The sequence below is a fragment of the Maylandia zebra genome, linkage group LG10 (assembly GCF_041146795.1).
Source record: "Maylandia zebra isolate NMK-2024a linkage group LG10, Mzebra_GT3a, whole genome shotgun sequence".
In the NCBI taxonomy this organism is placed as follows: domain Eukaryota; kingdom Metazoa; phylum Chordata; class Actinopteri; order Cichliformes; family Cichlidae; genus Maylandia; species Maylandia zebra.
This window is the reverse complement of record NC_135176.1, coordinates 2,996,639-3,011,936: the sequence shown is the minus strand read 5'-3', so window position 1 is coordinate 3,011,936 and position 15,298 is coordinate 2,996,639. Positions and strand designations below refer to the sequence as shown.

General features: G+C 40.9%; 1 protein-coding gene across 3 annotated transcripts in view; it reads left to right on the top strand.

Moving 5' to 3' along the window:
• The first annotated feature begins 290 nt into the window (after nt 1-290).
• dscama (Down syndrome cell adhesion molecule a) overlaps nt 291-15,298 on the top strand; it is a 109,330-nt gene continuing 94,322 nt past the window's right edge. For 2 of the 3 annotated variants that reach the window (XM_004561608.4, XM_004561609.4), the window contains exon 1: nt 305-1,264. In XM_004561608.4, coding sequence (XP_004561665.1) covers nt 1,222-1,264 — 43 coding nt within the window. In that variant the 5' untranslated portion in view covers nt 305-1,221. Of the gene's footprint in view, nt 1,265-15,298 lie in introns of all 3 variants that reach the window. The other variant, XM_076888898.1, reaches the window with a different exon arrangement.

Below are 15,298 nucleotides of genomic sequence, written 5' to 3'. Positions count from 1 at the left end.
AGCCTACATCACTGTTTCTCCCTGCCTCCCTCCCTCCTTCAGCCTCCATCCTGCAGCCTGCTACACCACAACAGTGGCAACAAACCATAGAAGGGTGTCCTGCCTGAGCTAATATTTATTTATTTATATTTTTTTGCTTGCGTTAATGCACAGTTCACCCTGCGTGGCACCTTGATCCGTCATAAAACAAAAGAAAGGGTTTCTTTTTTTTGTATCCCCCCCCCCCTTTTTTTTTTTCTTTCTTTCTGATTTTTCTTTTTTTACGCCAGAGGCTCAGCTGTGCCCCCCACCACCCCCACCCCTGCACCTTTAAGGCAATGGAGAGGGAGGAAAGCGGCTGCGGAGAAGGAAGCGAGGTTTTATTCCACGGTGCTCTGAGGCAGGGCAGGTTATAAGCGCAGGGACCAGTGTGCGCAGTTTGTGTGTGCGGCTGCGGGGGGAAGATGCGTGTGCTTGTTGCTCGCCGGATGGAGAGAGGTGGCGAAGAGAGAATGAGTTTCCAGCGCAGCTAACAGTCAACTCCATGCGCTTTTTAATCCTCGACAGAAATTCCAACTTTTTACGCATTTTTTTCCCCGCACATACCTGAGATGACACGTTTGCCTCTTTTCAGGGCATAGACTTCTAATTCATTCATTCTTTATTGATTCTTTTCATTATTGGAGGCTTTTTTGGTTCTTATTTTTTATGTTTTTAATATATTTTTTCTTTGATGTTTTAATTTTCTATCCGTGGATTTCGGTGTGCGCATAGGCAGTGCGTCCTGTGCTTTTGAGCCTCTGACTCAGCAGCAGCACAGCTCACCTGGTCCGGAGCGCACCGAGCCGAGCTCCCTCATGTTCCACACAGAGCAGCACTCCGGTACGGGGGGACGGCTGCACTGAGGCCCGGCACGGTGCGGTCAGTCCTAAAAAAAAGAAAAAGAAAGGAGGGGTGAGACGCACAGTTGTGGATCATATACCATCTCCCGTTGTACCAGGAGACAATCAGCAGCAGGAAAAAGCTCAAACCTCCTCCTCTTCATCTTCTTCCCAACGTGAAGGATTGAGAGAGAGAGAGGGAGAGAGAGCGCGCCAGAGGGAGAGAGAGATTTGCAGGCTCCCTTTTCTTATATTGCAATTGACTTGGGAAAAAATAAAAAAGGGGGGAAATAATAAGAAGAAAGAGTGCGTGGAGAGAAGAAGAAAAAAGCATAAGCTTGGATATTGAACGGAGCGGGGCATGTGGATATTGGCTCTTTTCTTTTTCCAGTGCATCTTGAATGGTAAGTGATGCTTTTGCGCACATCGAACTTAAAGTTTATGCTGATTATCGAACAGAACCAAGCTGCAATTAATATGCGGGGTGGTCTGGAACCATTTCTACTTTGAGGATAATATTTATTTATATTTTGTCCCGGGAAAACGATGGGTAGAACAGGCTGTTGCTATGTCCTGTCACTGACAGTGGGGCTTTTGGTGGGAGGTTGATATTTACTTGCACAGTAACCTTTAATAAAGTGAAAATGTTTTATCCCCTCATACACCTTCGATATTTAACAATAACCTTGTGCAGATAGAGAAGCAGAGAGAGGGGAGAAATGTAGGTTGTGGATAGGTGCAGCCTGTACTGCATGAAGAACGAGGCTCTTTACAGGAATATTTCTATTTTCTTTTTTCTACAATGATTTTTTTTAGTAAAATTTAGGGTCAAAATAATTGGAACAATTATCAGTTTTCATTCTAAATTTGTACAGAAAGGATTATTTATTCCCTCTCTTGAAGCTAAGCTGGGCCTCAGTTTGGCTGCATTTTCATACATCATTTTTAGGTGCTGGATCTGCACTGTTTATAAATCAGATTTCTATTTGTATAAATTATGAAAGTAATATTTTAGTAAATCATTTTGTGGGAACACAGTTGTGTGTTACTTGGTGCAATCAGCCTTTGGTTGTTTTAATCTCTATTCTGCTTTTGAGAGGCATTCAAACAAAAACCGTTATTTGCATGAAATAATTTCTTTATTGACATTCACAATGATTTTCTATTCAAAAATCTACTCATGAACCAAGAAATGAGCTGGTGAATATGTCAGATATTTACTTTCATTCTGTAATTTATTTAAAGTAAAAAAAAAAATTAACAAAATGCTTTGCACATGTAACTGCATGTTTGTGTGCTTTCTCTCAGATCTATTAATTGTCTCCTTGAAAAAGAATGAAAAGGTTGGCCAGTTGTTTTGTGTGTGTGTGTTTCTTTTTTTTCCGGCATTGCACCCGCCATATTAGAAGCACAGACATGGAGTCATTTTGAATTGGGGGGAAAAAAAAGAGACAAGCCCTTATCACCCTTGCCCAAATGCACATCTCGCAAAATGCATCCACATCCCGTTTTGTATACAGTGAATTCCTCAAAAGATTGGCTTGATAAGTGGTAGTTGTATCTTTCTTTGGAGTGGGGGTAACTGATTTTTTTTTACAGCGAACACAGGAATTGGAAAAGGGGGGTGGTGAGGGACACGGGGCTGTGGGGTATAGGACGGGATGTGCGCATGTTGGGGGGCAGAAATCGTCTCGAAAGAAAATTGAGCTATTTTGAAGATCTTTTGAAAGATACGTGGAAGCAAAGGGGTTAAAAAAACAAGACTGGACACAATGTGAACTGAGAGTAGACGATGATGCATCAAGCAAAGATGACAGGAAAACCATTTTGTTGCCAATGTGAAGGGTTCTGTGAAGGCAGGGTTTATTTATAGGAGAGAATGGATTCAAAGCAAATTCTCTTTTTGCTGCAGCCGAGACGAGAGAATTTCCAAGAACACGAGAGGACACTGGTGTTCATTTGAAATCTAACTAAACGCTGTACTGAAATCCCCGTTTGCAGAGCGAGATCCATGGCTTAGCTTGCTTGTGAATGGCTTTTTTCAGTCTCTTTGGTCCAGGCAACAGTGTTGCAAAATGGCTGCTACTAGAGACATCTACATGGAAACTTTGAATGGCAGCAACAGCACTTGTAATTGTGATGAATGCTACGTTCGAGGCTGCTGCTGATGCGGTACCATTTGTATCAGCAGACTTGAATCGTCTGACGCTGACCTTTTCTTCTCATTCAGAGATCTGAGCGTCGTTTTTGTGTCGGAAAGTAGAATTGACCAGTGTTCATTATGATGATCCCTGTATTTTTCCTGTGCCATGCTAAAATTGACAGTACACAGAATTAAAAGGCTGTGAGTGGTGATGTTAGATGCTATTGTTTCTGCCGTGCATTTGTTTTCAGTGGACAGACCTGCAAAGACTGCACTTAACGAGCCATTTCCATCCGAATCGTACATTTTTACACCTCTTGTGGATGGAGAGATGAAGCTTTACGAAATAAAGGCTTTTAGAGCTCTGGTCCGGTACAGGCTGCTGAGGTTGTCTCTATGGAGACCTGGGTAATGAGTGTTGCTGCAGTGTGGGCTTTGGGCTTGACAAACACTGCACTCTGTTCAGGTGACCTGATCAGTGCTTCTCGATACACATCACGGCCTTTCATTAATTTTCAAAAACTGATACACGTCTGTGCAGGTGTCGTTTGCATGCACTATATTTGCATTGGCTCTTAATAGAAAATGTATTTAAAGATTGCAGCTCCTGGCTATTTGCACAGCTTTTCAGTGATCATTTATGAATAGTATCTACTGTACAAACTCCATTTTGCTCTGAATTGCTGTTTTCCAATTTGAGGACACATTTGCAAGCTCATCTACAAGAGATATAAACAATTCAGCACTGTAGAGAGTAAAACCTGCTGTAGAGTTCACTCCAGTGGTGCTTGAGCTTTTAAAGTGCTCTTACAAAAGTGTCTATCCTAAATGGAATAGGAAAAACATTCCAGTTATGAAGAGAGAAAATTGGGGAAATGGCATAATGTTGTTTTTGCTTAGCTATGCCAGGGGGGGAAATCTGACACATGCTCAATTGGACACTAATAAGCTGTGTAAATATACAGTGAAGCGCCTCAATTGGCTCTTAGTATCACTCTGTGCATGTTTATTTTTAGCTTTTAGCTTGGGATGGAAAGGGGGATGCTGGAGAAAAGGTCTTTATCGTGTTATCAAACATGATTAATGTCGGAGCAGACTTTAGTTTTCCTCAGCATTTGTTTCTGTTTTACAACATCGTACTGCAAACTTTTCACAATAACCAACAACTGTTTCCAGTTTTAAAAATATAAAACACCAAGACCCAGGAATATTTATTCAGATATGAGCAAATTATGTAATGAAACATCACTAAACTGACATAAATCAGCGATGTGTATCTGTACACAGTGGCTCGGTCATACCTATATATTTTTATATTCATATCATTGTTCTAATCAGTAGAGCGTATAGTTGTAAATTTCTCACACTAAGTAACAACTTTCATTTGCTTTCCACAATATTTCCTGTCACAGAAGAGTGAAAAAGGAACTCGTGTTGGTTGTTCAGGAATTTGATCCATGTTATGTAAAAGATTGTGTTCCTCATCAAATATATAGTTAAAAAAACACTCAAAAAATGATTCATTCGATTCAATTCAGTTCAGATTTTACTTTCATACTTTGGTAGCAGCAGTTGTTTTAAGGTGCTATATACTGTAAGGTAAAGACTCTGTAGGACTGGAGAGAGAACTCCAATGATCACATGATCCCATATGAGAAAATACTTTACGACACAGGGAAGGAAGAACTCCCTGAAAGCACACAGCAAGACAAAGCTTATTTTGCCAACATCTCATTGAAGTTACAGCATCTTAGTCTTAATTTTTCACAAGTGTACCTCAGCGCAAATCACACATCACTACCTTCAATCGAAAAGAGTTTTCTGAAGATAATCTAGGAGGCGCGCTTCCCTGAAACATTTTACGACCAGACTAAATGTATTGTACACAGCTAAAATGAATTTCCTTATCTGTAATTTACAAGTGGAAAAATGTGTCTTGGGTTTGCTATTTTTAAATTTGGAGACGACTGCACACCAAATTTTCCTCCTATTTTACAGTTTTAGCCAATCGTCACCACACAAAACAGTGTTGCTTAGAGGTCGCATCAGGGCCAGTAGGAAACTAGGTCTGTGCAGACTCTGGTCTTTTGGTATACATCTGTCACTTCACATAGAGACAGAACGGGTTGACGGAGTCACAGCAACACACATCAGCAAACAATAACTGAGCTCAGTTCCTCAGTAGCACGTTAATATCAGCACACCAGTCAATGCAATGTAGGCCACTGGGAACATGAGTTTAAACTCAGCGTGTTTACTCTGTAAGTGCATAGTTGTCATGTCTTGATTTTGTTCAGTTAGGATCGGCACTCATGCTCGAGATAGTCATTTCTGACAGCTGTATTCATACATTCATGTTTACCGTTAGTAGAAACTGTAAAGTCAATATATTCTAAAACCTAAATGCGTTTATTATGAAATAAACAGTGTTTGTGCTCTTATATTAGCTTAGAGTGTCGCAGTAGGATAGATTTCGTTCACATTTGTTGTTTTTCTTCAAGGTGTTATGAAATCTGGTTCATTCGGTAATGTTAGAAGGCATTAGAGACTTAGTGTTTTTGTGGACTCGCTAATCACTCCGGGATTTGTCCGTGCCATCGGATCGAGGTTTTTTTTGTTTGTTTTTGCCACTGCATGCTTACGCCTTAGCTTGGCTGTGAGTAGACTCAAGCATATGTTAATGGATGCACATTGAACTGTTAAAGGTTTCATTTAACCCAGACCAGAATGCTTAAGGAGATGATAGTGTGTAGTGAGGCAGAAAAAGAGGAGGAAGAGAGGGGGGAAGAGGGACGCACACAGTCAGCTTGTGTTATGTGGTATCTAAAACTCAAAGAGTCATATCAAATCGCCCTGCTTTTCCATGCAGAAACAAGATTATTCTCAGCTTTTTTTTTACACTTATGAAGACTGAACTGCCTTTTTTATCCTTTGTCCAGTTAAAGTTCATGGCTGCGAGTGCCACAGCCCAAATTAACTGGTATAAGTGACAGAAATTGCTCGAGCCCTTTGTTCTTGACATTGTAATGATAATTCAGAGCATCCTGCTGCTTTTTTTTCTGGTTCTAGTCCATATTGCAGCTGACAAGTGTGATAGTTCATTAAAGATATATGAAGATAAACTTAATAAGGTTAAAGTACAAAATGCTATGCAATCATTAGATCAGCCAAGCACTACAACATGCATTCAGGCTTATGGGTGTTTCACAGCTAAGTGGTAACTATAAAAGTTGTTGTCGGTGCTTATGGCTATGGTATTCATATACAGCACATCTGCACATCTAGCACTTAACATGGACTCACAGATTAAAGGTAATACTCAAAAGTATTGAATGACATTTTGACAGAATATTGGCTCAGATCAGTTTTGCACAGTTTAACTAATGGATCACTGCAGTTTAGCTTGTTGTCTAACCTGATTACCAGAACATCTTTGACATTTTGCGTGACATATAAGCTGCATTCTTCAGAAATGGCCTTGCGTGAGTGTACAATGAGACAGTGTTACAGAGCAAGTAAAGTGGTTAAAAACAATGGACTAGAGTTTCCGGTACATCTTATCGGGACTAGTGATTTAACAAGATCACAGTTACCTAAGTTATTTGCATATGTAGGCTTTCATTAGAAAATAGGGCAGTAGGTTAATGCTGTGACCAGTCAGGTACAACAACAGGTAACATAAGCTCTCAAAATAAAGACCTTGGCTGTTTGTCCTTGAACTTGGAGGATTTTATTGAAATGGACTTCATTTCTAATATTCCGGATAAAATGTTACATTTTGACTTTTATTATCTAAAGCATGCAGTGTATCACTGTGAAAGTAGTGAGTTTAGCATATGAAATACACTCTTGGACTTTATTTGGTTCATCTGTTAAACTGCCCTTTAACACAAATGTCTAATCGGCCAATCACATTGCAACAATTCACTGCATTTATCCATACGGGCATAATCAAGCTCAAACTGGGCATCAGAATGGTAAAGAAACGTGGCATGGTTATTGGTGTCATACAGGTATGTTAAAAACTGCAGATCTATTGGAGCTGTACCGAACAACCACCTCTGGGGTTTGCAGAGAATTGTACACAAAAGACAAAAATATCAAGTGAGCACTGTTGATGTCAGAGGTCAGAGGAGAATGGCCAGACTACTTTGCACTGATAAAAACCAAATAACCACTGGTTACAACCACGGAGAGCAACATGCTGAATGTTGAAGCAGCAGAAGACCACTATGGGGACCGCTCCTGTCAGCTGTATCCACAGAAGTTTAGAGCTTGGCTGTGGTTATCCATCAGGTATAAAAATAAATAAACACCAGAGCCAAGTTCTAGACACATTATGGAGTGGCCCCTTCTACAAATGGAATCAAAACTCAATCCAAGGGCACCAGTTTAGCTCAGCTGGACTGAGCGGGCAACCATATGCTGCTGAGGGCGGCCGACCCGGGTTCGAGTCTGACCCGCAGCCCTTTGCCGCATGGCTTTACTGTCAGTCTTCACTGTATCTGTCTAGTAAAGCCAGTAAAAAAATATTAACAAATATATTAAAGGGAAAAAATCAATCCAAAAGGGAGAAGAACACTAAACTTGTGCCATGATTCGGTTGCAATGAGCAGATATGAGGTTAAAATTGTTGACAAACACTGTTTCCCATCAACAATATTTGATAATGGAGCATCTACATAATGCACTGAATTTATATATGTTTACACTTACCGTTTTGCCTGATTTGAAATTTTCATATTATTTAAAAAAAAGTATGTAGAACAGACAAAAATGATGCAACTACTGCAAAACAACACAGATCTGTGCACAGATCAGATTGCTGGTTTTACCTCATAGACCACAGAGGGAAGTTCTCATTTGTTATCCCTGAGAAGACGTGAAGGGATGTCAGCAAATTATACTAAACTAACACTGTCTAAACCAAAATGAAACCAAAATGAGACGTTTACAACAGAAGCATCTGAAACACAGTAATATTACAAAGTATTCCTCTTGAGCTTCACTCCATATCGATTTCATGCTGTTTACACATTTTCACGTGAACAAAGTGAACGACTGCGTTGCTTGCGTTGCAATGATTGCTGCCTGGGATGAAACACAGAGGCAAGAGGTTCAAACAGCATCTCATTCATGTCAGTAATATAAAATACCTCAAGCTTGCAGCAGATTAACAAGACCAATGATGGCAGACACAGTGATGGAAGCATTTTTGCATGTTCGTCCAAATTCGCTGTCCTTGCGTTAATTGTAGACTTTAGAATGTGATTTCATAAAAATATTAATTGAGTCTTGCCCTGAACAAGTGGGAGCAATGTTCTGCTAAACTAAATTATACTGCTGGGAAATGATTTTATCAGATTTTATCAGCTGAACTCGAATTCTGTGGTCAGTTTGTGTAGAGGGGGGAAAGCTAAAAATGAACCATTTTAGAATAAACCTTCTTTATGGGGGGAGGTGTTTACAATAAAGATTACCCAATGTTAAACCATAAAAGACAATCACTGACAAAATAGAAAATACTCACTTGTAATTTCTTCCTCTGTGGCTGACATATTCATTAAGCATACCAGACCGTGCTGATTAACATTCACAGTCCAGCTCTTTTCCTGTAGCCCAAAATGTGTAACATTTTCAAACATTCTGGCAAATGTTTCATTAAAGTGTTGCTCGCCCCCAGCTCCATTCCGCTCCAGTCTCAGCTCTATCAGGCCTTCCCCAGAAGTGATTATGCTAATTGCTGTTTGATCAGATGATTAAATTATAATTTGATTAATCCCAGGCACTAAACGCTCTGAATATGTTGATGTGTGTTTTGCTGCCTGGCAGTGTTTGCAGGGCCCCTGTCACCGGTGCTGCCAGTATAATTCACACAGCTCAGGTATAGGACAGGGAGTACGCGAGGCTGCGTCGGAAGGTAGTTACGGACACGAATGAAACAGCGGTGTTGATGTACAGCTGCGCAGTAATCACAGAAAACATGATGGTTAATAAAAGCTCACTCCCATCTGTGTGCTGATTGAGTGCAGCTCTAATGCAGATATCTGCCATTTTCTCAGCCGTCGCCTGTCCCTGTTCCTCTCAATTGACTGTGTATCCGTCAGAGTGATTTATATTAGTGAGGGTGCAGATAGCCTCGTACAGGACTGCATGGTTTTTTTGAAGTTCTGTAAAGCTAGCATTGCTAGTGTGACTGTGACTTCTTAAACCTCCTGACTGGATATAAATGAAAAAGCTAAAGTAGAGCTAGACACATGAAAACATCACATATTCTAAACAATCGTTAAGAACCACAAAAATCCACGCTTAACAAATTGGCTCACAATTTTTTTGCATAGAAGCAATGTCTTTTCTAGTGGGGTTACTAAAGACAAAATGCTGTTGCCTCAAAGGGAAATGGTGGGCTGATGAGTGGAGGAGGAGGGGGGGGAGGGATGAGGGAGACAGTGATGGGAGGGGAGCGGTGATATTTTTCTGAGGCAGAAGAGTATGGCCGTGAGCAGAAAGGCAACAATGTCTAGTCATCTGACCCACAATCCCATTTAACCCCAGGACTTTGATTTGCCCTCCACTGTTAACTGCCACATTTCGCCTCCTTCTTTCTCTCCTGCAAATGGCATTCACTGTGCCCCGGGATAATAGGAAAACAACATGGCAATGAAGCAAAATGTCTTCCTGTTATAGCTCTCTACAGAGGCGGAAAATTCTCTAATCTGTTCGTGTGATACACAGTTAAGGAAATTCTGTTGTGTTTATTTTGATACAATAACCAGTGCCTATGAAAGACCATATTTACACAACTGTTTATATGTTCATCTCTATAAGTCCAGTAAATGAGTGAAATAAATACATCTATCCATTTAGGGCTCAGGAAAAATACATCTGCCAGTACTTGTAACACACCAAATACACTGTATGATTTTTACTCGAAGGATTAAGCAGCCAAGCATCTTCTTTTAAAAGTTTCCTTTGTACTGATCGAGCATTTTAATCAGAAGTGGAAATTTACTTTTTCACCAATACAACATCTCACCAGTCAAAGTTCACACGTCCCACACATTTGCACTCGTGTTTAGCAGACCGAATGAGTGAGCATTGTTGTTTCTTTCCTTTGAAACGATGAACATGATCCCAAGTATTCTGTCGGTTACGAATGGAGCACGTGTCTCATCTAAAAACATGTCAAAGTGATCAAAAGGTGGAAAGTGAAATACACCAGAGCTGTCTGAGCTTCAGTAAACTTCTCACCCAGTGGTGACTAAACATGTTGGCATGAATGACCAAAAGCTGAAATCCAGCATATGTCAGATCAAGTCAAAAGGACAAACAGGTTAGTGGTGAAGTACACTACCGTGCTTTCTCTCACTTTCTTCTCTTTCTTTCTCACAGAGAAACAAAATCCAGCTGTACTGTAATTACTCTGCTCAGATGCATACCAAACGTATTTTCTTTAGGCTCTAAGCTCCTGTGCTGTGTCACAGTACCAGTACTGTGGATGATCTTCAGGCTGTCAGCCTTCCTCCTCCAGCAAATCTCCTCATTCATCCCTTCCTGCTGGGTTTAATGTCCTCCTCCTCAGCTCACCTGAGATCCTCTTTCTCTCTCTCTCTCTCTCTCTCTGTCGGCTCAGTCAGTTGAATGGTACTTGATGGTATAGCGAGCAGAGGTAGGAGGAATTTTACTCAAACAGAAATAATGCCACTCTCCCACCCTCTAACAGCATGCACAGCGTATATTGTGCCTCACTAGATTTTATACAAATTTAAGTCAAGTGCTGTAGCACTGTTCAGAGATACAAGTCAAGAACTCACGAGAGCATCTCTAACTAAAACATCCTCTCTCAAAAAACGTACTCCTATTGCTGAAATAGAAAAAAAAATACCATTTTCAGTGCAAAATACGCAGTCATGTTAACGTTCTTGGGGTGTACTCGGAGTGACTGACAATATTCTCTTTTAATAAGTACATTAGTTCTTGTACAAAGAAAATTAAGTTAAAAAATACTTCAAGATCTTAGGGAAAATGTATGAATTTGGTTTTTCTAAGCATTATGCTTAAACTAATGCCTCTAAAGCCAAGTAATTATTATGACAAATTGTTTAAGTGAAGGGTAAAGAAAGAATCGCTTTATGGATGTTCTGGGATTTGTGGAGTTCAACTGATTCTTTGAAAGCCTCACAGTGATCTCATAACTGCAGGTTGCATGAAGCTATAAGCTGCAAGCATAACATTTATCTTTCATCCAGAACTGAGATAAAGACATTTAGACATTTAAGTCCAAATTTCAAATTTCCCAGAATGTCAAACTGTGTTTTTAAAAAGCATTATTTGAAATGGTCATTGTCAGTTGATTCTAGTACGGGATATCCCACCCACACGTGTCCTGGCTGTAGAGCAAGAGCATGGCATCTCATGCTACATGTGCTGTACCGTGTTTCTCTCCATCATGGAACAGATGTTATAGACGTCTGTGAAGGTTCAGACCCAGCAACACACTCAGACAAAAACTGGTTCACCCGAAAGACAAAACTCCAAAACACAGACTTAACAATGTGGTGTATGCTGTACAGTGCAGCGAGGAATGCTCAGACCTCTACATTGGAGAGACCAAACAGCCACTTCACAAGCGCATGGCACAACATAGAAGAGCCACCTCCACAGGACAAGACTCAGCATCCATCTGCATCTAAAGGTCAAAGGTCACTCTTTCGAGGATGCCAATGTTCACATTTTGGACAGAGAGGACGGATGGTTTGAAAGAGGAGTGAAAGAAGCATCTATGTCCACTGTGAGCGACCATCTTTGAACAGAGGCGGGGCTTACGACACCAACTCTCTGCCATCTATAATCCAGTTTTGAGTTCCCTCCCCAGACGCCTTAACGCCCACTCACATCCTGGGCCATCTGACCTCAGGAAATCGCATGATAAGGTGGGGCCAGGTCCCCCAACCTTTTTAGCGCCACGGACCGGTTTATGCCCGACATTATTTTCACGGACCGGCCTTAAGGTGTCGCGGATAAATACAACAAAATAAAACTAGTACCGGTACTGAAAAAAAAGAAGATTTATTCATGACACACCTGAAAAGACCCAGGAAAACCGAGTTAACGATAAAAACGATAACAAAATAACGCTGAACACCGATAAAATCCCTGAAAACCATACATTTCACACCTGAGCCTCAACTCTCGCGGCCAAACGACTGAAGGACCGGTACCGGTCCGAGGCCCGGGGGTTGGGGACTGCTGAGGTAGAGGACCATCAGGGGGTCCTTTTGTCCCTCTTTGGGGGGAAACTCCCACTGGGGTTAAATCTGGGACTCTCCACCATTTGGCCTTAGAACTGAAGAAGCTTCTCAGATGAGAGGTGAAACGTCTTCAAGTAACTTAAAGAAGTCCAGATGCTTTTCTTTCCAAGCTCCTTAGACTAAGATGTTATAGACATAACATTTTCTTTTTCTCTCAGCCCATGGCTGTTAGTAACTGTCAGTAGGCTGGCCATATCTCAGCTTCTACTTTAGTTTACCTGGTGGTTAACAAAGTAACCCTAAATGTGGATGTAACACAAGGCAATGAAATGAATGAAGCCTGTCTATGAGGTATGTTGACTTATTATTAAAAGGTGCTAGAATGGTGTTGCTAGTTGTTCCTGCTCACCTTGAACCCTGAGTGTACCTCTCCACTGTCACCTCCATCTAACAGAAGACCACCAGTCGTTGATCCTTCCATTACATCTTCTGCTGGCAGACTGATTCAGAGCCAAAAATAAGAGAAAGGCGTGGCGCTGAAAGGGAAATCTAAAGGTAGTTCTAGTTATAGGGCTTTGGAGTTGACGTCACGCCGCAATGCATTATGGGAGCGCAGCGCCATTTTCGGGGTCTACGAATCAAACCAAACACACTGTGTTGGAACGACGACTACAAGAAAGATGCTTAAAAGCAGCTCAAAAGAGAATGAACTGTATAGAGACCGATTGCGTCCAGAGGCGAAGCGGCGGTACTTGCAGAAAATAGTGTGCATTGGAAATGTGGACCCGTATGAAATACGGCCGTGGAGTAGAAACCCTGAAGACCAACCGCTACTGACGTAGCCTGACATATGTTCGTACCTTGTCTGTGGAGTCAGCGCGTACAAGTCGTCATTCAAACAAAGGTAAGTCAGCTCGAGTACTGCGAGTGAAATGCGTTTGATTTCCCTGCAAACATTCACATTAGTGCAGCATAAATTCATTCATGAGGGGAGATTACAGTGAGAACATGTGGAGGCTGTTAGGTGGATAACATAATGAGTTCAGTGCATTGATGTGACATTGTCCTGAAGGATTGTTATTCTTTATGATTAAAGAAATTGCACTAATTTATTCATATTTATTATAAATAATCCTAATTATACATCTTGCTTCCATGTTTGTATCCTGTGTCACTAAAAATACATTTTATTTTAGTTTTATACATCGATTAATGACCTGCAGAATCTCCTTATCATATTAAGTGATTCATAATTGTCACTATATGCTTTCTCCATCTCTAAAGTGATGACATCCTTGCATTACATACTTTAGGTTCATTTTCTGCAGGCAGATTTAGAATATAACATGCAGCATTCTATAGATGGACACATAAAGAAATGAAAAATTACATGTATGTGCTAACTTTCTAAACACTTTGTTACATTTATGATAAAGTAGATAAAACACATTTACGTCGGCCTTGGCTCATTAGTTCTTGTCTTTAAATGAACTTTGTCTGTGTGTGTTTCAGGTCCTGCACTCTCAAAGACTGAATGAACCAGCATTGCAGCCATGGGTCACTGTGAGCATCACAGGGAAGGTTGAAGCCGCCCACTGCAGCTGTATGGCCGGAGTCGCAGAGACCTGCACCCATGTCTCTGCTCTTCTGTTTAATGTAGAAGCAACAGTGTGGATCTGTGGCACAAGGACTGTTACAGATGAACCTGCATACTGGGTTTTGCTGGGTAATATGACCAAGATACAGCCAGAGGTTGGCCATAAGATAGACTTCTCCTCTTCAGCTGCCCAAAAAAAAGGCTCTCAATCAAAACATAAACAGACCATCTGTAGTGACAGGTAAAAGAAGCCGTCCTCAAAACAGAAAAATCCCACCTGCTACTGTGGAGGAGTTGTCACTGCTATTGGATACTTTGCTGGAGCACAGTAAAGCTGTGGGTTGTGGGAATGACCCATAATGTTTTATCTAGGGGTCTAGATTTATGCCTGTAGTGCACTGCCGTGTAAATAATTTGCATTTACTGAATATATACCGACTGAGTCCCACTGTTCAAAAGTTGAATAAAGAAACAAACAAATTTTTGCCTTTTTTTTTTTTTATTAAAACCACTTTATAGAACATCACATCAGTTACAATGATGATATCATTTATAGTTTACAAATGACAAAATGTTTACACAAAATCATGAGTGTTTACATGATATCACCCACTACTAACATTACTTTATTTACTGTATCTTTTGAAAAAATAACAGCACAAGACTTAAGAATATTTAACAGGAGCAGGTTTCATTCTTCCCTGGTTTTATTATCACACTGTTCACCAAAACGCAGCAAACCTTCACCATCTTATCCAGGAGGGTCACCTCTTCACCCTCACATGGAAGAAGTCATCTGATTGGCATGGTGGTATGTTTGCAGCAGGTCCCTTGTGTAGCACTGGAACCCAGTCACGATGTTTCATCCATTTCATTAGCTTGTTTGCTGCAATAATGCCAAATAATTAGCAACTCTATAAATAGAGGGTAGTTCTGCAAAATCACTCAGTAGGATGTTTGTTCTAAATTGCTATGACCTCAGAGCGCATAGAAAATAAAACTAATAGGCTATAAAGAGAGATATGAACATATTTAGAACTTACCGGAATGAAAATGTCTGGAGCACCAACAGATATTTGGAGATGGAAGAGAACTGGATATCAGCTCATCTCACAGCTGCTATCCAGGCTGGACGCCTTCGTTTGGTAACATCAATACACGAGCTGCCTCATGTTGCTTCCAGGTTGGGAAAGAATTAAAAGATAAACCCTTTTCAACCTTATTCTCTTGCCGGTCGTGTGATCGAACATTGCAGCCGACCACACAGCAAGAACGAACCATGGTTGTTGTGTGTGACTTCGCTCCCTTTTCACTTGCGCTAGACCCCCAAAATCGGGTCAAAATCCTTTCCACGCCCACCCCCCGTGACATCACGCTCCAAAGCCCTATTCGGCCCCTCCAAAGAACCGATCGACAGCTGAACAGGGAAATATGTCATCCATACATG